This window comes from Garra rufa, chromosome 22 (genome assembly GCF_049309525.1).
Source record: "Garra rufa chromosome 22, GarRuf1.0, whole genome shotgun sequence".
Lineage (NCBI taxonomy): Eukaryota > Metazoa > Chordata > Actinopteri > Cypriniformes > Cyprinidae > Garra > Garra rufa.
Window position 1 is genome coordinate 39,055,510 of NC_133382.1, and position 26,686 is coordinate 39,082,195.

At 39.4% G+C, this 26,686-nt stretch overlaps 1 protein-coding gene across 1 annotated transcript in view; it reads left to right on the forward strand.

The window, feature by feature from the left end:
- The first annotated feature begins 564 nt into the window (after nt 1–564).
- Nucleotides 565–26,686, forward strand: part of ryr2a (ryanodine receptor 2a (cardiac)) — a 106,342-nt gene continuing 80,220 nt past the window's right edge. The window contains exons 1-23 of the mRNA XM_073827965.1: nt 565–672; nt 2,803–2,817; nt 5,717–5,791; nt 6,389–6,467; nt 6,638–6,750; nt 6,831–6,930; nt 7,019–7,115; nt 10,215–10,289; nt 11,359–11,515; nt 12,995–13,159; nt 13,515–13,636; nt 14,980–15,163; nt 15,614–15,749; nt 16,957–17,052; nt 17,136–17,254; nt 18,330–18,463; nt 18,545–18,786; nt 21,697–21,889; nt 21,984–22,200; nt 23,038–23,142; nt 23,288–23,391; nt 24,601–24,684; nt 26,300–26,471. Of these exons, the coding sequence (XP_073684066.1) occupies nt 565–672; nt 2,803–2,817; nt 5,717–5,791; nt 6,389–6,467; nt 6,638–6,750; nt 6,831–6,930; nt 7,019–7,115; nt 10,215–10,289; nt 11,359–11,515; nt 12,995–13,159; nt 13,515–13,636; nt 14,980–15,163; nt 15,614–15,749; nt 16,957–17,052; nt 17,136–17,254; nt 18,330–18,463; nt 18,545–18,786; nt 21,697–21,889; nt 21,984–22,200; nt 23,038–23,142; nt 23,288–23,391; nt 24,601–24,684; nt 26,300–26,471 (2,892 nt within the window). The remainder of the gene's footprint in view (nt 673–2,802; nt 2,818–5,716; nt 5,792–6,388; nt 6,468–6,637; nt 6,751–6,830; nt 6,931–7,018; nt 7,116–10,214; nt 10,290–11,358; nt 11,516–12,994; nt 13,160–13,514; nt 13,637–14,979; nt 15,164–15,613; nt 15,750–16,956; nt 17,053–17,135; nt 17,255–18,329; nt 18,464–18,544; nt 18,787–21,696; nt 21,890–21,983; nt 22,201–23,037; nt 23,143–23,287; nt 23,392–24,600; nt 24,685–26,299; nt 26,472–26,686) is intronic.

The window sequence follows — 26,686 nt, forward strand, 5'->3', positions numbered from 1 at the left end:
AGTAGATGCCTGTTCTGACACTTTGCTGCTTTTGGTCCTTTCTGGAGTTTGATGTTTTCGTTGAATGATGATTCTTCCAAACATGAATTCTTCCTTCAGTCGTGTTGTGACCATGTTGAGGTGTTGTGTGTGATCTGAGGTCGGCTGGAGGCTCTTCTACAATCTGCTCTCTGTTTCTTCCTTTCTCATTCCAGCTGTGACTCATTTATTAATGATCTAATAATTGATCTGACTCACTAACCGTGTGATCATGCTGCAGGAAGTGATGTTTTAGCTTTTGTTTTTGTGACTAAAAACAAAACAGCATTTCAATAAAACATCCACATCACGGCTCCGTTCATTCACGAGCAGAGGGCGACATTTGACCTCTGGTGACCCTATGGGTGTATTATATAGTATACATTTGTTTCCTTTGTACTGGATAAAGTAGTTTTCCCTAGTGATACAGATTCACCCAAATTGAATAACATACATTTAATTCAGCTTGTTCAGTAATATTAATTAAATGACAAAGAAATAGGAAACCCAAAGATTTGACTGCAGATCCTATCATCCTCTGCTGAAATGAAGGAGTCTGATGTGTTTCTTCATGATGATGGAAGCATGATGTTTCTTTTTTTTTCTTTCTGTTGTGTGTCCATCACTCCACAGCTCATAGACATGGAGAAATGGGTACGTGGATGCACACACACACACACACACACACACACACACACACACACACACACACACACACACACACACACACACACACACACACACACACACTCTCACACTCACACTCTCATCTGCTGCATGTGTGCTGTGCTCCTGATCTGAGATCAGCATGTTCCTCTTGTCTGACAGCACTGGATCCAGACATTCAGCACTTATTATGACTCTTACTGTCATAATTTCAGACTCATCTTTTCTTTTCTTTCAATCATTTGGGTTCTGCCTTCATTAAAGGAAAGGATCAGACTGAGATGAGAATCAAACCCATATGATAAAACACTTAAGGAGAGATTCAGCAGAATGTTCAAGCTGCTCGTTTCATGCTCGGTTTGTGCTTGATTGAAGATCGTGAGTCATATGGGTTTGCAGAAATCCAAACATTCATGAGTCAAGATACAGTATCTGGATTTGTACAGTGACATCAGATAAGATGTTCTGTTTTTGGAAAAATCTAAAAAAATTATTAAGCTTACACTCTTTAAAATATAGGTGCTTTAAAAGGTTCTTCACAGTGGTATTTTTGGTTCCACAAAGAACCATTCAGTCAAGGGTTCTTTAAACAACCATCTCTTTCTTTCCTTTTATAATCTGGAAAAACCTTATTCGCCACAAAGAACCTTTTGTGAAACAGATGTTAAAGGTTCTTTATGGAACCATTTAGACAAAAAAGGTTCTTCTATGGCATCGTAAAGCACCTTTATTTTTGGACACTTTATTTTGAGTGTAGAATGAAAACTAAAAACAAATATCTGCCGGGGGATGTAGATTTTTCTGACCCTGTTGGCAGATATTTGTTATTAACACTACAGGCCTACATTTCTCAGATCTCTAAATTATCAACACACTACAAAAAATGCTTCATCTTACTTAGTATGTTTGTCTTGTTTCAGGTCAAAATATCTAAATAAGATGCATTTACTAGATAAGCAAAATGACATAAGATATTTAGTCTTGTTTTAAGCAAAATGCACTTAATTTAGTTTTTTCCCCCTGGAAACAAGTAAAATCATCTGCCAGTGGGGTAAGTAAATATTGTTAAATCAAGAGAATTTTACTTACTCCACTGGCAGATAATTTGACTTATTTTAAGAAAATTATTTTCAGTTTAGTTTTTTTTCACTTGAAAATATGTGCTTGTCTAGTAATTGCATTTTAATTTAAGAATTTTTAGATATATTTAGACTAGAAACAAGACAAAAATATAAGTAAGATAGGCATTTTTGCAGTGAATCAAAACTTTCCTGAAAGGCTTTCATTTTATGCTCATGTAAATATCAGCATCTGCACTAAATTGCACATATTCTCACTATATCAGACCATATAAGCCGGATGGATCAAATATGTTCTATTTTTTTTAAACTTACGACTTAAATTGTCAGACTTTACTGAGTTAATGTTAAAAACTTCTCAGAAAACAAGGCTTTTTATCTAATATTATTGTGCATCTCCAGATTTGAAGAATGGTTAGATATTCTAGTAATGATGGAGTTTGCTCACTTTCTTGCATCATTTCTTTCTTGTTAATTTGTTAACAGAGGAATGTTTTTCTGAAGAGCCTGAAGAGTCAAACTGGATGATCTGTATTGATCTGTGGTCAGTCTGATCGTTGATCTCTGGCCTCCGCATGTCTGAGCTCATCAGGAGCCACACGTGTTTGTGTTTTTCAGCCAGACGTTACTGCAAAGACAGGAAGAGATCATGTGACTGACAGTGCTGCACAGTATACACTGAACACTGACTGTTCCCAACAGTGAGCGATACAGTATGCAGTATGTAAGGACACTGTCACATGATCTCATCAGTGAGCGACATCCAGTTACCTGGACAACAAAACGTTAGTTTGCATTTATAAATCAGATCGGTCAGGAAAATCAATCACACTGGAAATGGAAAGTCTAGTCGAGCACATTGCATTGTGGGAAGTAGTATGTGATGTTGTAGATCATTCCATGCATCCTGTGCACAGTGTACATGCTGCATACTGCAGATCATACAGTAGTGTGTTAGTGTGTTGATGATCGTAGATTCTGATGTCATCTGGATTTCTTGTGTGATTAACAATGTCTTCTTTCCTCTTATGGGCCACAGAAATTCATGATGAAGGTAGGAGTCCATGTGTGTGTGTCTGTGTCGTTGTTGTGCGTCCTGCAGTCATGTGATGTAGTGTAATGTAATGTAGCTGTACAGTGAGCTAATTCCTCCGAGACGAGAGCGAGCACTGGAGTGAGCGTAATGAGAAAATAAAGGTCCTGTTCTTCCTGTCCTGAAGCATTACTGCAGCCATTACCTGATACACACACACGCCGCCTTAAGAGAGCCATTAACACACACACACACACACACACACACACACACACACACACACACACACACACACACACACACACACACACACACACACACACACAGGAAGTGCTGATTCCCAGGAACATCAGCCTCACGATGGAAAAACACTCAAACACATTTAGACTTGTTTGATGTATTGGATTCTCCATGTTCCTTTATGCCGTGTATATTGCTATGTGTTGTGTCCATTTATATGCAAACAATTATTGTAAAACAAAAGTTCATTTTTTGGCCCTACTGAAAATAACAGGGTCCTCTAAAATGAATATTTAAATTAAAATGATTTTAGAATATTATACATGCTCCTAAAATCGATTTATAGAACAGTAATAATTGATGTTAATGTGAATAATTTTAACAAAATAAGAGAGATCATACAAAATGCATGTTATTTTTTATTTAGTACTCTCCTGAGTACTGAATAAATCCTGCAGATTCTTCAGTTTTTCAGCATCTTTTGCATATTTGAACCCTTTCCAGCAGTGACTGTATGGTTTTTTTTCACACTGAGGACAACTCAAACACAACTATTAAAAAAGGTTCAAACACTCACTGATGCTCCAGAAGAAAACATGATGCATTAAGAGCTGGGGGTGAAAACATTTTTCTTATATCATTGAAATCATTTTTTTTTTTTTTCATTTAGTACTGCTTTCATGTTTTCCAGAAGACACATTAAGTACAATTTACCTTGATCTTTCAAATACAAAAAGTTTTCACCCCCGGCTCTTAATGCGTCGTGTTTCCTTTTGGAGCATCAGTGAATGTTTGAACCTTTTTTAATAGTTGTGTATGAGTCCCTCAGTTGTCTTCAGTGTGAAAAGATGGATCTCAAAATCATACAGTCATTGTTGGAAAGGGTTCAAATATGCTGGAAAACTGTAGAATCTGCAGGACCTGGAGGTTTTTTTTGAAGAGCAGTGCTCAGTTTAACTGTTCAGAACAAACAAGAGACTCATGAACAACCATCACTAAACAAAAAAAGTCGTAGATCATCCAGGTAACCACACACAGTATTAAGAACCAAGGGCTACCAAACTTTTGAAGGGGCTTATTTTTAGGGTAACCGTACGTCCTCTTTTCCCCGGACATGTCCTCTTTATGGACGTAAAACAATGCGTCGGGCCAGGATTCCTAAATTGCCCAAAATGTCTGGGATTCTGCTTTTGCTTTCTACATTCTCCATTCATTGTGTGCGTTTTTGTATTAAAGCCTTGCACGGGACTGTTTTCTTAATTCCGCTCCTGCAAACATTATAATATTGAATGTAGTTTTTGCGCTTCTTTGGATGCAGCTCATGTTGGATGTAGGGTTGCAAAATCCACATTTTTTTCCACAGAATTGGGCTGATTTTAAAAACTGTTGTTTTCTCCCATGGGTTAAAAGTTTGAAATATTGCATAAATTCCATTTGACTGAAATGCTTGTATTGAAACATAAAACTGTGATAGATGTTAGTTAGTGAGATGGCCACTGTGGTAGGAAGCTTTTTAGCTGCGTTTGTGATCAATCTGCATAACATTGACTGTAAAATATGTAGTTTAGGTATGAAAATGACATATTTTGATACCAAAACTAGTACCTAAACCACTCAAAATAATTCCCTCCGGTCTGCTATTGTGTTATTTCGCCAACACTTCGTGGTCTATGTATACTATTTTGCTTTATTTATGTTAGTTACGCACATTTATGACAAATTGAATATCAGATCTCTGTCATATTGCCAAAAATAATTGTGTCACACATGAAAACTCTAACAATCTCTTACAAGGTAACACGATGTAACCTTGCTCTCACTTGAAATGTGTCCCCACATTCAGGATGTGTTCACACTTGTAGTTCAGTTCATTCGGTTCATTTGGTCAGGACCAAAAATAATAATTATAAATTTTGTCCTGGTCCACTTAACATTCACACTGACATTTTTGACAGCGAACCTAAAGGCAGAGTCATAAGTTCTCAACCTGATTGGGGGGATGAATGACGTCTATGTCGTGACGGAACTCACTGAACACTCCTAACAAACTGCTTTAAGTCGACTACACCTAGTGCTGTCTGCTGAACAAAGCGCACTTGTTGTGTGTATATGATTTTATTTTCACCACCTGCGAACTCACAAAGACCTTATAAAAGGCACTTTATTTCGGTGTTGCTCTACATTTGCCCTCTACTCATTTTGTTTTGGATACACCGCTTGTTCCCTTTGTGAAATCATGTCGCATAGCATCACATCTTGTAATTATGTCCTGTTTTTGGTTAGTTTAGAAGTATTTGGTATGTGTTGCGTATATATTTCATTCGAAGCACACCAGAGTTCATTTGGAAGTGAACCGAGACCCATCTTTTTAGCAGTCTCCGTCCGCTTGTTCGGATGGCAGTGTTCACACTTACTCAAATGAACCGCACTAACTGAGCAATCGCGCCAGAGTTCGTTTTAATCGAACCAAACATGACAGGTGTGAACACACCCTAAAGTCTGAATTTGAGAGTATTGGAGCTGGAAAAGTCTTTAAAAGGTCCCTGAATTTAAAGTTAACCAAGGTGTGGGAACCCTGTGATATATTTGTTTGTGTTTGGGGTTGTTGTGTGATTCTGCTGTGAATGTGAAGCTGGGGAGTGTTATATTGATTATGAATCAATGTGTATGTGTGTTTCAGACGGCGCAGGGTGGAGGTCACCGGACACTGCTCTATGGTCACGCGGTCTTACTGAGACACTCCTACAGCGGGATGGTGTGTGTTTCTCTGACGATGCGTCACGTCTGTGTGTGTGTGTGTGTCTGTGTGTGTGTGTGTGTGTGTGTGTGTGTGTGTGTGTGTGTGTGTCTGTGTGTGTGTGTGTGTGTGTGTGTGTGTCTGTGTGTGTGTGTGTGTGTGTGTGTGTGTGTCTGTGTGTGTGTGTCTGTGTGTGTGTGTGTGTGTGTGTGTGTGTGTGTGTGTGTGTGTGTGTGTGTGTGTGTGTGTCTGTGTCTGTGTCTGTGTCTGTGTCTGTGTCTGTGTGTGTGTGTGTGTGTGTGTCTGTGTGTGTGTGTGTGTGTGTGTGTGTCTGTGTGTGTGTGTGTGTGTGTGTGTGTGTGTGTCTGTGTCTGTGTCTGTGTCTGTGTCTGTGTCTGTGTGTGTGTGTGTGTGTGTGTCTGTGTGTGTGTGTGTGTGTGTGTGTGTCTGTGTGTGTGTGTGTGTGTGTGTGTGTGTGTGTGTGTGTGTGTGTCTGTGTGTGTGTGTGTGTGTGTGTGTGTGTGTGTGTGTGTGTGTGTCTGTGTGTGTGTGTGTGTGTGTGTGTGTGTGTCTGTGTGTGTGTGAGATTCACGTGTGATGTGTTTATTTCTCCAGTATCTGTGCTGTCTGTCTACGGCTCGCTCATCCACAGACAAATTGGCGTTTGACGTGGGGCTTCAGGAAGACACGACAGGTGATGTCACTTCCTGTTGAATTATAGTTATAGTTTTAGCTCAGATTGTATTTTTATGTGTTTGTCATATTAATCAGTTTTTGTTTGTAAATGATTTTTGTTGATTTCTAGCTGTACTTATCCTGTATGTGTGTGTGTGTGTGTGTGTGTGTGTGTGTGTGTGTGTGCAGGTGAGGCGTGTTGGTGGACCATCCACCCGGCGTCCAAGCAGAGGTCAGAGGGTGAGAAGGTGCGAGTGGGTGATGATCTGATCCTGGTCAGCGTGTCGTCTGAACGATACCTGGTGAGTTTTAGCAGAATCTGAAGCTGATGGCTGCGCGTCAGCTAAAGGTTGTTGAATCTGAGAGTGTCTCTCTGTTCCAGCACTTGTCGTATGGTAACGGCAGTCTGCACGTGGACGCAGCGTTCCAGCAGACGCTCTGGAGCGTGGCTCCGATCTGCTCCGGCAGTGAAGTGGCTCAGGGTGAGTGAGTGTGTGCGTGGAAACTTGACTGAAAAAAATATCACACTACGTTCCACTTCCTGTTCATTTACTCAGCACTGTGTTTTAGGTTTCCTGATTGGTGGAGATGTTCTGCGAGTGCTGCACGGTCACATGGACGAGTGTTTGACCGTCCCGTCAGGAGAACACGGAGAGGAACAGCGCAGGTCAGGATTCAGAGACGTCTACTTTCTGATTCAGTGGCGTTCACTGATATAAAACACTAGTTCACACAAAAACATCAAATCTCTGGTCCTCAATTAGGGGTTCAGGGGCCACCAGGGGCCACAAGATGATCTTGATTTAAAATCATAAAAAAACAATAATTAAAATAAGCTAAAATGACAAAAATATCAAGATATTTCTTATTTTATTTCAGCTTCTCAACAACTTAAATGTTTAGTTCACCTTTAGAACAAAATGTACAGATAATATACTCATCCAAGATGTTTGTCTTTCGTTTTTCCTTCATAAAGTAATTATGTTCAGGAATGTTCTCCATATAGTGGACTTCTATGGTGTCTGTGAGTTTGAAATTCTAAAATGCGGTTTAAATGCAGCTTCAAAGGACTCTAAACGATCCCAGTCGAGGAAGAAGTGAAACAATTAGTTTCTTCCTAAATAAATTAATATTTAACACTTTTTGACCACAACTACTTGTCTTGTCTAACTTTGCGATGCATACTCTATGTATTCCGGTTCAAGACAGTTAGGGTATGTCGAAAACACATATAAATCAAATTTTCTCCTCCAACTTCAAAATCATCCTACATCGCTGCAGAAGGACCAATCCAGTGTTTACAAAGTGAACGTGCAAAGAAGATCAAACGCCCTTTACAAAAAAAGGTAAAGCAGTGATGTAGGATTTTGAAGTTGGAAGAAGAATTGAGATGGGAGTTTCTCAACATACCCTAACTGCCTTGAACCGGAATACACAGAGTTTACACAGAGCTTGATCAGAAAAGCATTTTGGTTAAAAAGTGTAGAAATATTCTTTTTTTTTTAAATAACTGATTGTTTCACTAGATAAGACCCTTCTTCCTCGACTGGGATCGTTTAGAGCTCTTTGAAGCTGCATTTAAACTGCATTTTGGAAGTTCAAACTCAGGGCACCATAGAAGTCTACTATATGGAGAACATTCTTGAAATGTTTTTCTCAAAAAACATAATTTCTTTAAGACTGAGGAGAGAAAGACATGAATATTTTGAATGACAAGGGGGTGAATAAATCATCTGTAAATTTTTGTTCTGGAAGTGAACTCATCCATTAATACTTACCCACTAAATAACAGAAAATGTAAAAGCATGCAGATTTATTGGTTAAAAAGAGCAGGAACCCTTAGGAACATTCAGCTCTTCTGGAATTGAAATCTATTGTACAGAAACTATTTTTATGGTCAAAAGTGGTTGAGAAGCGCTGTGGAGGTGATGTGGAGATGTTGTGTTGTGTGTATCTGATTCTTCATGGCTAACTGCTCCATCTAGGCCTGTGATGGTCTGATGGTCAGCACTGTGTGTTGAGGTTGATTAAACACTCTTGATGGTTGTAGTGTGGAGTGTTTCAGCTCTCTGAGGGTTTCAGTGTGATGTGTTCATCTTCTGAGGTCAACCACTGTGGTTGGATGTTGCTGACGTCCTTCTGAAGAGCTCTGAGATCTGGATATACATTTGTGCTTGTAACTAAAGGCCTAAAAGAAGACAAATCTTGGAATCTCTGGATCAGAATTCAATGTGCTGTGTAGATCAGGATGAGAAGATCCTGGATGAGGAGTTGTGCATAAACTCAATGATGACACCTTGACTAACTAAATGAGATGAAGACGTGCCGAATATGAGCCCTTTAACATCCTATTCCAGTTTCTCTCTCTCGAAACACCGTTGGTTCTCCTGATGCGGAAGTAGGACGTTCACTCGTTCTTCGGTGGAAACAGAGGCTCGGATGAGAGTCTCTCGGGGTCTGGTCGTGAGCTTCTCTGAGACAGAATGAGATCTGGTGTGGCTGTATGTGTGCCGCTGTAATTACAGAAACACCTGTCCTCTCTGGGACATCAGACACAGATAGAAATGTGTTACCCTGTTCCTCTCGCTACCGCAAACTGTTTAACCCAGAAAGAAAAAACTAATTTAGATCCACATCTCTACGAAAAGTTATTCAACAGACACTTAAAAATGACAAATGCAGTGAAAGCTAAATATAGTCTGAAGTGGTTAGATGAGCTTCTGAGGTGATTATGTGAGTATATGCTGTGATTATGAGAGCATATGTTATGATTATGAGTATCCATAATTTGCATCGCATTCAAGGTCTACATTCGATCTGTTCTTGCAATTCCTGGAAATTGAACCATGATGTACTGTTTGCAGGAATGTATAAACCATCAGTTAGTATGTGTTTAAGCTCCTCAGCTTCACATATAAAGCTGAAATCTGTTCCCGTCAGGGTTTGATTTTCTCTTCATCCGTGTTTCTTGTCACCGGTGGCCTTGAGTGTGTCACGTCTGCCTTTGAATGCTTGAATTCAAAGAACATTTCTCTGTATCCATCCGTCTCTTTTAACTCGAATAAGAGATGTTCTTGCACAAGTGTTATGCAAGTGTGTGTTGTAGTGAGCACTGCATTGTGGGACCGTGTTTGTGTTTGTGTGTGTCTCATTGGTTTGAAACGTTCCCAGCGCACATCATGTTCCAGAAGCTGATTGTGATCCTCAGACTGCAGTTTGAGGTCAGATGCAGACCGTCAGGACGAGACGTTATGATAAATGATTCTGTCTCAATAATCATTGTGTGTATTTTTAGTTTTTTTGATCCAGATCTGCAGCATAAGCTCCACTTCTCAACCTTCAGCTGCCTTTGAGAGTCTCACAGACTGTTTTAATGTGATGTTTTTGCTTTGTGCTGTGGAGGAAGTGATGTCATTCTTTTCCTCGCACTACTTCCTCTTATAATTATAATTAGGGATATTTGTTCTCTCATATTGATTTTCAAGGACACTTTAACCTTTCATGAGGGCTTTTTCTTAGCCACATAAAAAATCAGTAGTATAATAATACAGTTGACTAAAATTAGTATTAATTTGTCACAAGGAACAAATATGACTGTTAATTATAATATCAAATCAATACCTAATTCAAGGGAAATAATGTTTTCAAGTGTTGGACTTGCTATTGATGCTGATCTCTGCTTCATTTGTGATTCTGTTCTGAATTAAATAGATGTAGAATGTAGAATGGAAATACAGACTTATGTAATTGTTTTTGTCTATTCCAGGACGGTGCATTACGAGGGTGGAGCTGTGTCTATCCACGCCAGATCCCTCTGGAGGCTGGAGACGCTGCGAGTGGCGTGAGTGAATGAGCGTTTCTCACCTGATCTCTGTCTGTGCTGATAATGAGTCCTGATTCACGCACTCACACTTCAGTGCTGATGAGGAACTCTTGAGAACATGAGAGCACCATCACAGAGATCTGTGCTCCGTTCTACCTGTCCTACTGGGGGGTAATGAACAGGACTCTATGTGACACCAGGGACACCTGCACAGCCACTTTTGAATAAAATGCATCAATTAATCAAATGCATTAGCGTGCATTTTTATTTCATTCATGCATTTTGATAAAAAATGTGTAAAAAATATTGTGATTTAAAATAGTTGTTTTCTATGTGAATATCTGTTAAAATGTAATTGATTGCTGTGATCAAACCTGAATTTTCAGCATCATTACTCCAGTCTTCAGTGTCACATGATCCTTCAGAAATCATTCTACTAAGCGGATTCAAAACTTTTTATTAGTTCTATTTTAAATTCACACAATGAACATGACATGAAAAGACTGATTTAACTCCATATGAACCTGTAGAGCACAGACTGACCCTGTGAGGTTCCCATCATGCCGCAGTGCTGATGTCATTGAGGATCTCGGTTCGGTCTGATGCGTTCCATCATGTTTGACCCCTCTGGCAGCAGCCGCGTTTGCGTTCCCATGAAGCCTTTAATTACACACTGCAGGACATCAGCTTTTCTGCGTTCTGCTCTTCACAGACTAAAAATAATCCAGGATGCTAAAGTTGGAGTGTTGGAGCGTTTTATCAAAGTGGCATTTTGGGGTTGGGGCCAAATACTGGAGCAGGAGCCCAACACAGTTTACTTCCTGCTTTTGAATTACAAATCAACATCACTTCAGGTTTTCATTGTGCGCATCTCATCACTTTCTCATCCCCTGTTGAATTAATGAGCTGCTGTTTGTCATGAAAACATCCTAACAGTCAATCATGTGCATTAGCAAGTCGTCTGAAGTCAAATGATACCTGAATTTCAGTCATTATTAAGTGGTCGTCTTCACACTGTTTCTTTAGTACTCAGTAGTAGCCCAGTGCAATGTGGGTAAGCTGAAGCCTGTCCTCTCGCTGTGTGCAGGTGGAGCGGCAGTCACATCCGCTGGGGTCAGCCGTTTCGGTTGCGTCACGTGACCACCGGGAAGTATCTGAGCATGATGGACGATCAAGGGCTCCTGCTGATGGACAAGGAGAAAGCGGACGTCAAATCGACAGCCTTCTGCTTCCGTTCCTCAAAAGTGAGACTGACGCCGCACAGACCTCAGCTGAACCCGAAACACCTCAAACACTCGTTATTAGATCAGCTCATCTGCAAATGAGGATGAAAATGAAAATGTTAAAGAAATACTGACTGATTTGAATTTGTATTGAGGTAGCAAACAGGATGATGCCTTGGCTTTTTGTATTTTTATAATTGAAGAAAGAATAATGGATGTCTGTTAGAAGTTTTCTCAGTATTCATTTATTAACATGGGTTTAAAAAAAATGTGTGATAAAATTTTTTATTTTCTCATAATTGTTGGAGGGGAGTAATTGTGAATTTTGACTAGGGATGCACCAAAATGAAAATTCTTGAACGAAGCTGAACAAAATTAAACACTGGGCCAAAGGCCACGTATTTTGCCAATTTTTTCACCATTGCATAAATAACTAGCCAAAATGTGCTTTTTACAGTTTAGTCTTGCTTTTCAAAAAGAAATCAGTTACAAAACAATTTTAAAATATTAACTTAACACTGAACATTTTTAACATTCTAATAGACATTATAGCCTACCAACAAAGCACAATTTAACTTAAAATTAATAAGTTAGTAAAATAATATTCTTTGGCCATTTTTAAGACCCTCTTCTTGACTCAGGCATGTGTTTTTAATGTACAAACAAATGCAGCCTCGCTGAGCAAAGGAGAATGTTAGAATAAATGTATTAATAGAGCTGTTGGAATGATTATCATTATTTTTGTCTTACTTTTTTATTTTATTTTACAGAACAACAGTAAAATGCCAATACTAACATTTCTGAATGTTGACTTTTATTTAGTGGTAAACCCGCAAGAAGAGCTCAGTCCTAGTTTTTGCTGGCAGCAGCAGATTTGTGAATGATTGTCATCTTTGGTCTTTGAACCCTGGCTAAGGAGCTGCTGTCAGAATAAACACAATTGGTGTCTGGTGTATTAGACAACAGAACGTTCTGGAGTTGATTGACTAATGGATGATTTCAGTCATCATACAGTAACCTTTCTCTTCTCATGAAGACATGCGATGCGCTTCTAAACAGTCTCTCGCTGTCGGTGTTTGGAATGATTTTTGCATCAGACAGTTTTAAATGCTTCCACACTGACCACATGTTTGATCATTAGTGTGTGCCTCTATTTGAACACGTCATTGTTCGCTATAATTTATTAGGCCTTTGCGCTTATTTGGTTGCTGAACATTTGGTGCATCCTTAATTTTGACTTTTTCAGATAGCTGTCAGAACTGTGAGATACAGTATAAACTTAAAACTGAAAGAAAAATGTCTGAATTGTGAGATAAAAAGTCACAATTTGAAACAAGATTTCATCGTAATTGTTTATAAATAATACATGTTTTTAAATGGTCTAATTTTATCTCCACTGTTGATCTGTTTGATTCAGCTAGTGAATTCAAGCTGAAAGTGAAACAGTTTTTGCTGACTGAACTAGTGTTTACCCATGATGCTCTGCTCATCCTCCTGCAGGAGAAGCTGGACTTTGGCCTGAGGAAGGAGGTGGATGGGATGGGTGTCCCGGACATCAAATACGGCGACTCTGTCTGTTACATCCAGCATGTGGACGCTGGGCTCTGGCTCACGTACCAGTCTGTGGACGCCAAGTGTGCGCGAATGGGTGGAGTTCAGAGGAAGGTGAGCATGTGACAGTGTGTGTGTGTGTGTGTGTGTGTGTGTGTGTGTGTGTGTGTGTGTGTGTGTGTGTGTGTGTGTGTGTGTGTGTGTGTGTGTGTGTGTGTGTGTGTGTGTGTGTGTGTGTGTGTGTGTGTGCGCATCATTGTGAGTTCAGTGTGATGGATTCATTCATACGTGACGCCCGTGAGCTGCTTCTGAGGGAGATTCATTACAGACACGTCAAACTCTCACACCCTCATCATTACTGCAGCAGCACACACACACACACACACACACACACACACACACACACACACACACACACGCACACTTAAGCTGATGAAAAATGTAATGTATGTGTGTATGTGTGTTTTAGGCCATCATGCATCATGAGGGTCACATGGATGACGGTTTGACGCTCTCGCGATCACAACACGAGGAGTCACGCACCGCTAGAGTCATTCGCAGCACGGTTTTCCTCTTCAATCGCTTCATCAGGTAACACACACACACACACACACACATTTTTAAGTTTTTCTTCTGAGGACTTCCTGCTGTTGTTTGATGAGCTGTGCTCTTTCCAGTCACTTCATGAACAATGAGTGAATGATGCTGCTGATCACAGTGTTTTATTTTTTATTTGATTTAGTCTGAGTCGGTCTGATTTCAACTGCATTAAGGTTTTTCTGTAATCAATATCTGGCAGCAGGACATTTTTTATGGTTGGGTGAGCAAGAATAACAGTAACATTGTCATGGAATTGTGTAATATGTATTTGTTTTAAATAATAGAATAAAAGATAATTTAAAAGATAAAAGAATTCAGGTCTTCTAAATTCTGGTGTGTTTGTTTAAAATTTGTTTAAAATAATTAGAGACCTGAGGCTGCTAATATCAGTCTCCAAAAATTATCATCATTAACTAAAAAAAAAAAAAAGTTATTTAAAATGAAATAAATTGTAACTAAAAAATAGAGCGTTTTTTTTGTTACCGATAGTTGAAGATACTACAATAATTAAACTAAAATTTAAATAAAATTTATTTAAAAATCTTATAGACCTGTTTAGGAAAACTAACAAAAACACAGCAAAGTCATAAAAAATGCAATTGAAATTAAAAAGAAAAAAAATCTAAAAAAAATAATTCAAAAATTTAATAAAAACCAAAATATCTTAATAACAGTAAAATAACATGGACCCTTTTAAACAGTCATCTTTATCATAAATCCTTAAAAGTTTTTCATATTTTGATAAAAAACACTATACTTTTTTATATCACCTTTTCATCAAGTTACAATTTTTTTTTCTCGCTTATGCAAGGGTGTTTCTAATGTCGCATCTATGGGAGGGATGGTAAATTTGACATCGTTCTCTCTTCCGACTGCTGATATCAGTCTCTCAATTTTTTGCCTCTAGCACACACACAGACACACACACGCACAACTCTGTATAGCTCTCTTTGTGAGGACATATATTGACACAATGCAATCTCTAGCTCCTTAATCTAAATCTACCCATCAGAACTAAGTGTCTCACCCAAACCCTTACCCTAAACCTTACCTTTACCCAATTAGAACCTGATCCCTAAAACCAAGTCTTGACCAGGCCTTTAAAGGGGTCTCAGAAAGTGAGGACCGGCCAAAATGTCCTTCACAAAATTGTCCACTGATGGTCTAAAACTCAAACCGGCCCTCACAAAGATAGCTGTACAAGTATACACACACACACACACACACACACACACACACACACACACACACACACACACACACACACACACACACACACACACACAAAGAGTGTTTTATCTGTTAGTGGTCTTGTGCCTCCTCCCTGTGTGCAGGGGTTTAGACTCTCTGAGTAAGAAAGGAAAGACGTCCACCCTCGATCTGCCCATCGAATCAGTCAGTCTGAGTCTTCAGGATCTGATCGGATACTTCCAGCCGCCCGACGAGCACCTGGAGCACGAGGACAAACAGAACCGCCTGCGAGCGCTCAAGAGCAGACAGAACCTCTTCCAGGAGGAGGTGTGGATCACAGAAACACCAGACACAGCGTGGGATTGGTTTTCATTAGAATCAGAGCTGTCCTGTTGTTGTGGCCGTTTAGAAGTAGCAAACCTCAAGTCATGTGATGCACAATACACTGAACAAAAATCTGGTGCAGGATTAACATTTTCACTCAGAAATTGCACACTTACTAAATTTCACAAAGAATTACAAAGAAATGGCAGGTAACACATTTGAATTAAACTTTTTTTTACAGTTTGCAAAGAAAGATAATACCTCTACTAGTTTACTCTGTCAAACTGCTAATAGAATCTCAGTCATTTCTCATCAGATGATCTTTTTTTTTATAGATGACAACTACTGACTCCTTAGGTCTGTTTTTATTTCTCTTGAGGGGTTTTAGAAGAAACATCTTAGACAGTGTTAATATTTCAACTGTGAGCCTCATGCGTGAGTGTGTGTCTGTAGGGAATGATCAACCTGGTGCTGGAGTGTATCGATCGCCTGCATGTGTACAGCAGTGCGGCTCATTTTGCAGACGTGGCCGGTAAAGAGGCAGGAGAATCCTGGAAGTCCATCCTGAACTCCCTGTACGAGCTCCTGGGTATGATCCATATTTCAGCACTTGCCATCTGCACACATCAATATCGGCTGAAACCTGCTGACTGCGACTCCAGGAGCTCAGATGAGTCTCAATAGAGTCCTGTTGCATGAGAGAGATGCACTGTGTTCACAATCACTCACTAGTGCTCTGCTGACATCAGCGTTTAAAAGATTAGCTCACCTCCAGAACAAAAATGTACTGAACTTACTTCACCCCCTTGTCATCCAGTTTGTTCATGTCTTTCTTTCTTCAGTCGTAAAGAAATTATAATTTTTGAGGAAAACATTCCAGGATTTTTCAGCATACAGTGGACTTTAATGGTGTCTGTGAGTTTGAACTTCCAAAATACAGTTTTAATGCAGCTTCAAACAGGCTCTAAACGATCCCAGCTGAGGGAGAAAAGTCTTATCTAGCGAAACGATTGGTCATTTTCATAAACAAATAAATATTTGTACACAGTACTAGTCTGTCTAATGCGTACTTCAAGACAGTTAGGGTATGTCGAAAAACTCCCATCTCATTTTCTCCTCCAACTTCAAAATCTCCCTACATCGCTGCAGAAGTACCAACCCAGTGTTTAAAGTGAACGTGCAAAAAAGGTCAAATGCCCTTTACAGAAAAAGGTAAAACAGCGATGTAGGACAATTTTAAAGTTGGAGGAGAAAATAAGATGGGAGTTTTTCGACATACCCTAACTGTCTTGATCCGGAGTGCACAGAGTTCACACAGAGCTAGACAAGACAAGCATTTGAGGTTAAAAAGTGTATAAATATGCATTTATTTATGAAAATAACCAATCGTTTTGCTAGATAAGACCCTTCTTCCTCAGCTGGGATCGTTTAAGCCCTTTGAAGCTGCATTTAAACTGCATTTTGGAAGTTCAAACTTGCAGGCTCCATAGAAGTCCACTATATGGAGAACATTCCTTAATTGTTTTCCTCAACAAAAAAAAAAAATTTCTTTATGACTGTAGAAAGACATGAACATCTTGGATGACATGGTGGTAAGTAAATTATCTGCATTTTGGTTCTGAAAGTGAACTAATCCTTTTAACATTACTAACACACACTACACACTCTGTGTGTATATACTGCATACAGCTGTGATTTAATAATAGTTCATCTGTTCCTTATGAACCTTTGAAAAGCTTCATTCCTAATGAATCGTATTATTCTCATCACACGATCATCTGTCTGTTTGTCTGTAGCTGCTCTGATCAGAGGAAACAGGAAGAATTGTGCTCAGTTTTCCGGCTCTCTGGATTGGCTGATCAGTCGTCTGGAGAGGTTGGAAGCGTCGTCTGGTATGTAGCATCATTTGTTGTAACGAGTGGATGGTTACGGTGTGCTGCTGTGATGATAGGTGTGTGTTTGTATGTGTCTGCAGGGATTCTGGAGGTTCTGCACTGTGTTCTGGTGGAGAGTCCAGAAGCTCTGAACATCATTAAGGAGGGACACATCAAATCCATCATCTCACTGCTGGACAAACACGGACGCAACCACAAGGTGACTGAAGTAGTGATGCTGTGAGCTGAAGAAATGATCAGTCAAATGCTCTCATTTGATCACATTCATTTTAGTTAAAGAGCTTAGCATCTGTTGTGAAAGTGATTTGAAGATGAAAGCGATTTGATTTTTTTTTATATATATGTGACCCTGGACCACAAAACCAGTCTTAAGTCGCTGGGGTATATTTGTAGCAATAGCCAAAAATACATTGTATGGGTCAAAATTATTGATTTTTCTTTTATGTCAAAAATCATTAGTAAATTAAGTAAAGATCATGTTACATTAAGATTTTTTGTAAAATTCCTACTGTAAACCTATCAAAATGTAATTTTTGATTAGTAATATGCATTGCTAAGAACTTAATTTGGACAACTTTAAAGGTGATTTTCTCAGTATTTTGATTTTTTTGCACCCTTAGATTCCAGATTTTCAAATAGATGTATCTCGGCCAAATATTGTCCTATCCTAACAAACTATACATCAATAGAAAGCTTATTTATTGAGCTTTCATATGATGTATACATCTCAGTTTTGTAAAATTTAACCTTATGACTGGTTTTGTGGTCCAGGGTCACATATATACAGGTGCTGGTCATATAATTAGAATATGTTCAAAAAGTTGATTTATTTCACTAATTCCATTCAAGAAGTGAAACTTGTATAATGTATACATTCATTCCACACAGACCCCAATTCAGTATCTCAGAAAATTAGAATATTGTGAAAAGGTTGAGTATTGAAGACACACTCTAATCAGCTGATTAACTCAAAACACCTGCAAAGGCCTTTAAATGGTCTCTCAGTCTAGTTCTGTAGGCGACACAATCATGGGGAAGACTGCTGATTTGACAGTTGTCCAAAAGACGACCATTGACACCTTGCACAATGAGGGCAAGACACAAAAGGTCATTGCAAAAGAGGCTGGCTGTTCACAGAGCTCTGTGTCCAAGCACATTAATAGAGAGGCGAACGGAAAATGTATTTAAGGTCATCATTATGGTGTTTTTAGCTCATAGAGTCAGCTGATGATTTGCTCGTAGTCGGACTGACGAGATGTGTCTGTGATGTTCAGGTGCTGGACGTCCTGTGTTCTCTGTGTGTGTGTCACGGTGTGGCCGTTCGCTCCAATCAGCACCTGATCTGTGATAACCTGCTGCCCGGCAGAGACCTTCTGCTACAGACGCGGCTCGTCAATCACGTCAGCAGGTAGGACAACGTCCTCATCACTTCCTGTTTTACGCGTCCCAGCGCACTCTCTTAATGCATCTCTCTGTGTCGTTTGTTCAGCATGAGGCCCAATATCTTCCTGGGTGTGAGTGAAGGCTCTGCCCAGTACAAGAAGTGGTATTATGAGCTGATCGTGGACCACGTGGAGCCGTTCGTGACGGCCGAAGCCACTCACCTGCGGGTGGGCTGGGCGTCCACACAGGGCTACGCACCGTATCCGGGCGGAGGAGAGGGCTGGGGCGGGAACGGGGTCGGGGATGACCTCTACTCATACGGCTTTGATGGACTACACCTGTGGTCAGGTAACAGAGAGGAGCTTTAGTTATTTAATTTCATGTCATTAATCTTGTGCAGGCTGTCCGCTTCATGATTGATTAATGTTTACCTATTTAAAGAAATCATTCACCCAAAAATGAAAATGTCCTCACCCTCAGGCCATGACAGACATAGATGAGTTTGTCTCTTCATCAGATTTGGAGAAATGTGTCATTCCATCACTGTCTCACAAATGCATGTGAATGGGTGCCGTCAGAATGAGAGTCCAAACAGCTGATAAAAACATCACAATAATCCACAAGTAATCCACACCACTCCAGTCCATCAGTCAACATCTTGAGAAGACAAAATCTGAAACAAATCCATCATTAAGACATTTTTAACTAAAATATGAGCAGGGGTGCACATAAGTGGTCCGCAGGTCTGCATGCGCTCTGTAAATAAGTTCAGTTGCGTACCAACATGGTTGACAGATGTTGCACAAATACCATTTTAGACTGACAAACTGTAATACTGTATAAGATTTCTATTCAAACTGAAAGCATAATTCTAGGCTATTCGCTGCCATTTTCAAAGCACAATACAAAAACGTGACATTTCTTTCACTGACTGATCCGCCGGAATAAAAGCTTGCTAAGTTAGGTTTGAAAATGAAGAAAATTCACCTATAAAGAGTAAATACTATAATTTTATTTTTAGGTTTATTATAAAAAAATAATTGTATTTTTATTTTTTGTATTTTTTATTTAAAACGTAATGGGATTACCATTATTTATTTTGTTTATTATTTTATTATTGTTTATTATTACTATTATTAATATTTTTTTTGTTATATTTATTGGGTCACAGTATGTGTAGTGTGAGGACCAAACCAAATCTCCAGTTACTCTTATGAGAACCAGGCTAAAAAATTATGTGCACCCCTGAATATGAGTCCCTAATCCATAATAACGCTTCCTCCAGTCCTCTTGTCTCTCACATCAAAATCCAACCACATATTTGGCTTGTAAATGGTGCTTGATCTGTGCAGATTTCACTTTTTCACTGGAGGAAGTGTTATTATGAATTATAGACTATTATAGACTTATAGATATTTTAGTTAAAAACATCTTAATGATGGGTTTGTTTCAGCTTTTGTCTTAAAATGATGGATTGGAGTGGTGTGGATTACTTGTGGATTATTGTGATGTTTTTATCTGATGTTTGGACTCTCATTCTGACGGCACCCATTCACTGCAGAGGATCCATTGGTGAGACAGTGATGGAATGACACATTTATACAAATCTGATGAACAAACAAATTCGTCTACAACTTGGATAGTGCTGGATGCTTAAGGTTACGGTATTTACAGTCTATCCATGGGTACCAAAGACGTCACTTCCGCTATGCTCGCCGCCATGTTTGTGTCCGATATGACAACAGACACAGCGCATCTCAATGAGATTTAATAATAAATTGAAATAAGAAATTACTTTTTACTACTACTTCCCACACTGTGTATTTGACTTGATTGTATGTTTAGGACAAAAAGTGTAAATTGTTGTGAACGTAGTCGCTCGATGAAGGCTTTAAGACCTTGAAGAATCCTCTGCCGGCTGGTCACTAACTTACTTCACAGCGAACGGGACTCGCGCTGACGGCACTAATTCCCACAGTCCGCGCTTAGATGTCGGCAAATTAGTTTTGGCGAATGCAAAAAAATGAGATTATTGAGCATAAGCGCAACATCCAGCAAGCCAAGAAAACATAAAATATACCTGAGGGAAGACGTCTTTCACGTCTTGTGTATTCCTAAAACTGGATCTCATTATTGAAGCACAAATTCAAGCACCAAAAGCATGAGATTTCTTTATTTAAAATATGCATTTTTATTCATTCAAGCTATATGGCTGCAATAACATTTTAGTTTAATTTAGTTTATTACACCACTTGTGCAGCCAGTCACAATTCACAATGGTACCATTTACTTGGGACGATGGTTTGTGTGTAACTTGTGTGCCATTTTGTATGACAAATCATTTTTAGAGTAATTGTACATAAATAGTTTTAGCAAAACAAATATGATTATTTTTGAGAACCCTTTTACATGTATATACTTTACTGCAGGCGTTGCAATGACGAACGCTATGTAGTACAATAGTTTAGCGTTTATTATTTAATTTTCATAATTCACTAAACACCGCATAATCTAAAACACCTTCAACTATAAAACACTCTTGCTCTTAAGCCAAATGAAAACAAATAATTTACGGCATCTGGATGTACTGTAAGTCACTATTCTCTGCATTAGCACTGTTTTGAACTTGCTCTTTGAATGCTTTCTTGTTTACTAAATCTTTGGACTTACGAGTTGATCGGTTCAAAATGATGTAATCGCAAAAAAATGTTTCTTTTCATTTTAAGGCATTATTTTCGTTATAATGTACTGATTCACAATCTTAGTCAATATTTAATTATTATTCCAGTACTCTTATTGTGCCGAAAAAAAAAACCCTGCTTTGGAAAGCACCTGCGTGAATGACACCGGTACGCTATATGCATACCGACCCACTTCGAGCACTGCTGAGATCTAATAAAACTGTTGTTAGTTTTTTTTTTCTGATGACTGTTTTTACAGCTAACTGAACAACATATCCCGGGCATATTGTATACTTGTTGTGAACAGTCTGGGAGTTTTGTTGATCTTCCTCTGGTAGTTGCGGCTGCTGTGACCATAGACTGAAACAGGTAGCGCGGACACAAAAATGGCGGCGATAAACTACAGTGACGTCACATGGAACCTATGGATAAAAACAGTTGAAGTCTACAGAATGTCCCATTTTGAGAGCTGTATGTGAGATCTGCTGATGGTTGTGAAAACTCCTATAACAGCACGCCATCAGCAGTTTTAAAGAGCCGTAGGCCATGTGAACGTAACATGCGCTGTGATTGGCAGGTTGTGTGGCACGCTCGGTCAGCTCACCCAATCAGCACGTGCTGCGGGCCGAGGACGTGGTCAGCTGCTGTCTGGATCTCAGCGCTCCCAGCATCTCCTTCCGCATCAACGGCCAACCGGTCCAGGGAATGTTTGAGAACTTCAACTCAGACGGACTCTTCTTCCCCGTCGTGTCCTTCTCCGCCGGAGTCAAGTGAGTCTCATCGTCTTCAGACACGCCCACTGTCCCATCAGCCACACCCACTGTCTCACAGATAACTCACATGAATAACTCTCATGATTCTCAGAGTGCGCTTCCTGTTGGGCGGTCGTCACGGAGAGTTCAAGTTCCTGCCTCCGTCCGGTTACGCTCCGTGTTTTGAAGCCGTATTACCGCGAGAGAAGCTGCGAGTGGAGCACAGTCAGGAGTACAAACATGATCGCGGGAGAACACGTGACCTCCTGGGACCCACGCTCACGCTTTCACAGGCGGCCTTCACGCCAACACCTGTAGACACCAGTCAGGTACACACACCTGATCACTGACCATTAAAGGGGTCATCGGATGCCCATTTCCACAAGTTCATATGATTCTTTAGGGTCTTAATGAAAAGTCTCTAATATACTTTGGTTAAAAATTCTCAATAGTAGTGTAAAAAACACCCTTTTACCTTGTCAAAATCAGCTCTGCAAAATACCAGCTCATTTTAAGACATGGCCCCTTTAAATGCAAATGAGCTCTGCTCGCCCCGCCCCTCTCTGGGATTATGTTTACTTTAGCTGCGTTTATCTGCATTTAGCCGCGTTTATCGGTGAAACTTGCCAACAAGCACATTAAAAAAAAGGCCATTTGCAAAGATGCATAAAAAAAAACCTTATCCTCACTTCTGCTGTGGGTGAAGCTGCATCAGGAATGATTCACACGAACACAGACGCATATGTAGATCGGGATCGGCGCTTCCCATTTAAAAACTAAAGTAACGTTAATCCTCTGCATCTTCAGCGGCTCAGATGTCGGGAGTAAATGACGACTGCTGTGTTCATTATTACATCCAACAAGAGAACACCTCAATCGCTCAATTAGAGTCTTCCTCTGCAGCTCGGTGAGGGCGGGGCTAAGGTAAGACGCTCATGTCAATCAAATGTGTTTCGTCACAACGACAAGAAACTGAGAATGAACTGATTTTAAAAAGGGGATATTACTTGTAAAGATAAAAAAAATACCACTGGGTGGATGTTTATCATTGTAGGGTGGTTGTGTTCACAAACTGCAAACACACATTGATGACCCCTTTAAATATAGTTTGAACAAGTTTGTAATTGACAATCTTCAGACATGATGATCGTGTTCTTGTCGTGTAGATCGTGTTGCCGCCACATCTTGAGCGGATCCGAGAGAAACTGGCAGAAAACATCCATGAGCTGTGGGTGATGAACAAGATTGAGTTGGGATGGACCTACGGAGCGGTACGCCAGACTCTCATCATGTGTTTATGTCCTCTGTGGAGGATTGAAACTTTTTCTCTGAATCAGAGATGAATTACTGAGAATTTCAGTGTATATATGCACGCATTTTCTAACACAAATCTGGTTTCCTCCGTTCGTGACGCAGGTGAGAGATGATAATAAACGGCAGCACCCGTGTCTGGTGGAGTTCTCCAGGCTTCCTGAACAAGAGCGCAGCTACAACCTACAGATGTCTCAGGAGACGCTTAAGTAAGTTTCATCTGACATCTTAATAAATGTAATATCTTGGTTTAGTAGAAATCACATGACATTTGGTGCAATAATTGAAGTGCTTGTTTTTGTGTTAAGTAGCACGGGTATATTTGTAGCAATAGCCAAAAATACATTGTATGGGTCAAAATGATTTTTCTTTTCTTTTATGCCAAAAATCATTTGGATATTAAGAAAAGATCATGTTCCAAGAAGACATTTTGTAGACTTCCTACCGTAAATATATCAAAACTTAATTTCTGATTAGTAATATACATTCCTTAGAACTTAATTTGGACAACTTTAAAGGTGATTTTCTCAATATTTATATTTTTTTGCACTCTTGGATTCCAGATTTTCAAGTAGTTGTATCTCAACCAAATGTATATGTACAAATATAATGGATAAGTCGCAATTTCAAAAAATTGACCCTTTGTTTTTGTGGTCCAGGACACTGCTGCTGAAATCATTATAGTGAATGAGATTGATCGGAGTCGTTCTTCACTAGTAGATCTAGTGGTTTCATGTGAACTAACATCACTGATGAATCATTCACAGTCAATCGAGTCAATAAACTCACATTGTCTTTGAGATGAATCATATTTGTCTTGAAGAGTCTTTGACTGTCATTATTGTGTGTCTCTATCAGCACTCCTCTTTTCTGTTTCAGAAGTGTTCTAATGACTTTAATTACAGTCCTGTGGTGTGTGTGAGAGAGTGAGCCCCTGCGGTGCGCTTGTGTCTAAATGAGGCGTTGTGTGTGATTGTGCAGGAGTCACACTGGACTGACTCTGACTGAATGAGGTTACGCTGTGACTGATGTTTGTGAGCGTCACACCTATCATCTGCTTCGACACACGTGTATTTCTATCATCTGACAGCCCCACACAGTCCTGGATTGTTTATTGCACACAAATAAACATCACATTAAATCAAATACTAACATGATTAATGTCGTCTAGGTCATAGTGTAGCTTAGTTGCTGGTTTTTGAGGATGTGTTTTGACATCTGACTAATTCGACTAGATTCTGATCTCATAACTACATTGTTTTATAGTTAACGGCATTGATTGTTTTGATCATTGATTTCACTGCTGGGTGTGACACGTCGCATCACATCTATCATCTGTTTTTGTTCACAACCCTCTTCAGACTCACTGATGTAAATCACATTTTCCCCATCATGCTGTGATCTGATGTGTGCTGCAGGACTCTTCTGGCGTTGGGCTGTCATGTTGGAGTGGCGGATGAACGAGCGGCAGAGAAAGTCAAAAATCTGAAGCTTTCAGCAAAGTGAGTCCAATGTTATTCATGACATACTGTTATGTTTGTGTGTCTGGACTTATGTTGTGTTTGGGATGTTGGTGTCACAACTAGTTCAGCTAAGCTTAGATATCTCACTTTTCTATAAAAGATAACACTAGATCCAGGTCTGGTTCTGGTCAACAAACTAAACCAGCTGAGCACTAACCAACAGAATCTCAGTCTCATATTTGAGTTTGCTGGATCTCTCTTACTGTGCTGAGATCATGTATGTAGTAAGCAGGGTTTGAAATTAAAACCCGCCAATTTGGCTGGTTACATTTGGTGTATGTTCACTCATTAATTTATTGGGGAAATGCATGCAATCCAAACTCGTGAGACATCATGACATTATGGATTATATTGCAAAAAACGAACAAAACACTTCTACAGAAATGCACACATTCACGACTATGTGATGAAGTCTGGTTAGACTAATTTAGTGCGTGTGTGCATTTAGAGTGCTTTCTTTCACTGCATCAATCAGTCTATTAATACGCATTAAGAACGATGACATAATTCAAGATATGGGGCAGAAAATTTATATATTTATATCATTTCATATAGTTCTAATGTCACACAAAGAGTGCCATTTTTTCATAAAACATCAGCATGATTACAAATGTGATATTGATTTGATAAAGTTCAATAAACAATAAGAGACTTGCGTACATAATCACAACATTTTTTGTTTTTGCTCTATTTCACCAACAAAAATCATTCCAAACACAGCCACAGCACTGTTTTGCATCTCAGAGCAACATGACGGTGTTTTGTTCCTGAATGAATCAAGAGTTTAAATGATTCGGTTCAATCGTAATGACTCACTTATTAATAGTGACTTTTAAAGTATCTTTTCATTTTTTAATTATTTCAAATATCAGAATTCAACATTTTATGTTTAAAATATCAAAACATTATTAATGCATTTATGTATTCATGCAGGTTAAAGCATTCCATGTCCCTCTGGGCTTCATTAAACTGTGTATAAATGCATCTAAATGCCACCTTAGATCAACTTCTGTACAGATGAATTTTGTTGATACTGATTTCATTTGTTCGGTAACAGCCTAAATGTTTTATTATTATAATTGACTGATTAGATGTAAGAATTTCACTCAAAAGATGATGCACATTTTGTGTGTGCAAAAAATGGCTTTATATAGGTAAAAATCTATTTAAATTTATTGGAAAAGATTCATTTCTATCACTGCAGTGAACTGGCCACACAGAGTATGAATAATTTCAAAGAATTCAGGAGTCAGTTGTCCATGCACAATAACACACTCCGCATTATATTGTCTAATTGTCTTAATCAATACTGTTATCGATAAAATCCCAGAAAATATTGAGATATTATTTTTTGTCAATATAACACACCCCTAGTACTGACGCCAAATAATTTGCAACAGTCGCTTTGGCACATCCGCTGTAGACAGCCTCAAGCTGGTGGTTTATTTCTGGGTTTTTTTGGGCTATAAGAAGTTATGAATGGCTGGTAACTTAACAATTTAGTAGCCAAATTGGCTAAAAAGCTAATTTCAATCCCTGGTAGTAAGTGTTTGTTGTTGCTCTGCCGGTCAGTTAGCGTGTGTTCTCCTGTCAGATATGAGCTGTCCAGCGGGTATAAACCGGCCCCGATGGACCTGAGCCACATCAAACTGGCGTCTACCCAGGAGGCCATGGTGGACAAGCTGGCAGAGAACGCTCACAACGTCTGGGCCCGAGACCGCATACGGCAGGGCTGGACCTACGGCATCCAGCAGGTCAGTGTGTGTGTGTGTGTGTGTGTGTGTGTGTGTGTAGTATACAGTATAGTGTGTAGTGTACATACGGGCTCCGTCCCAAACCCATTCATCAACCTACACAGATGCTTCTAAAACGTACACTGTTTAAGTCATGTCAAGATTTACAAAAATGTCGCAATTACAGATGGAGGAAACCATGAACTTTCTTTAAGTTCTGAGTTTCTGATTGTTAGTGAGAAAACGGA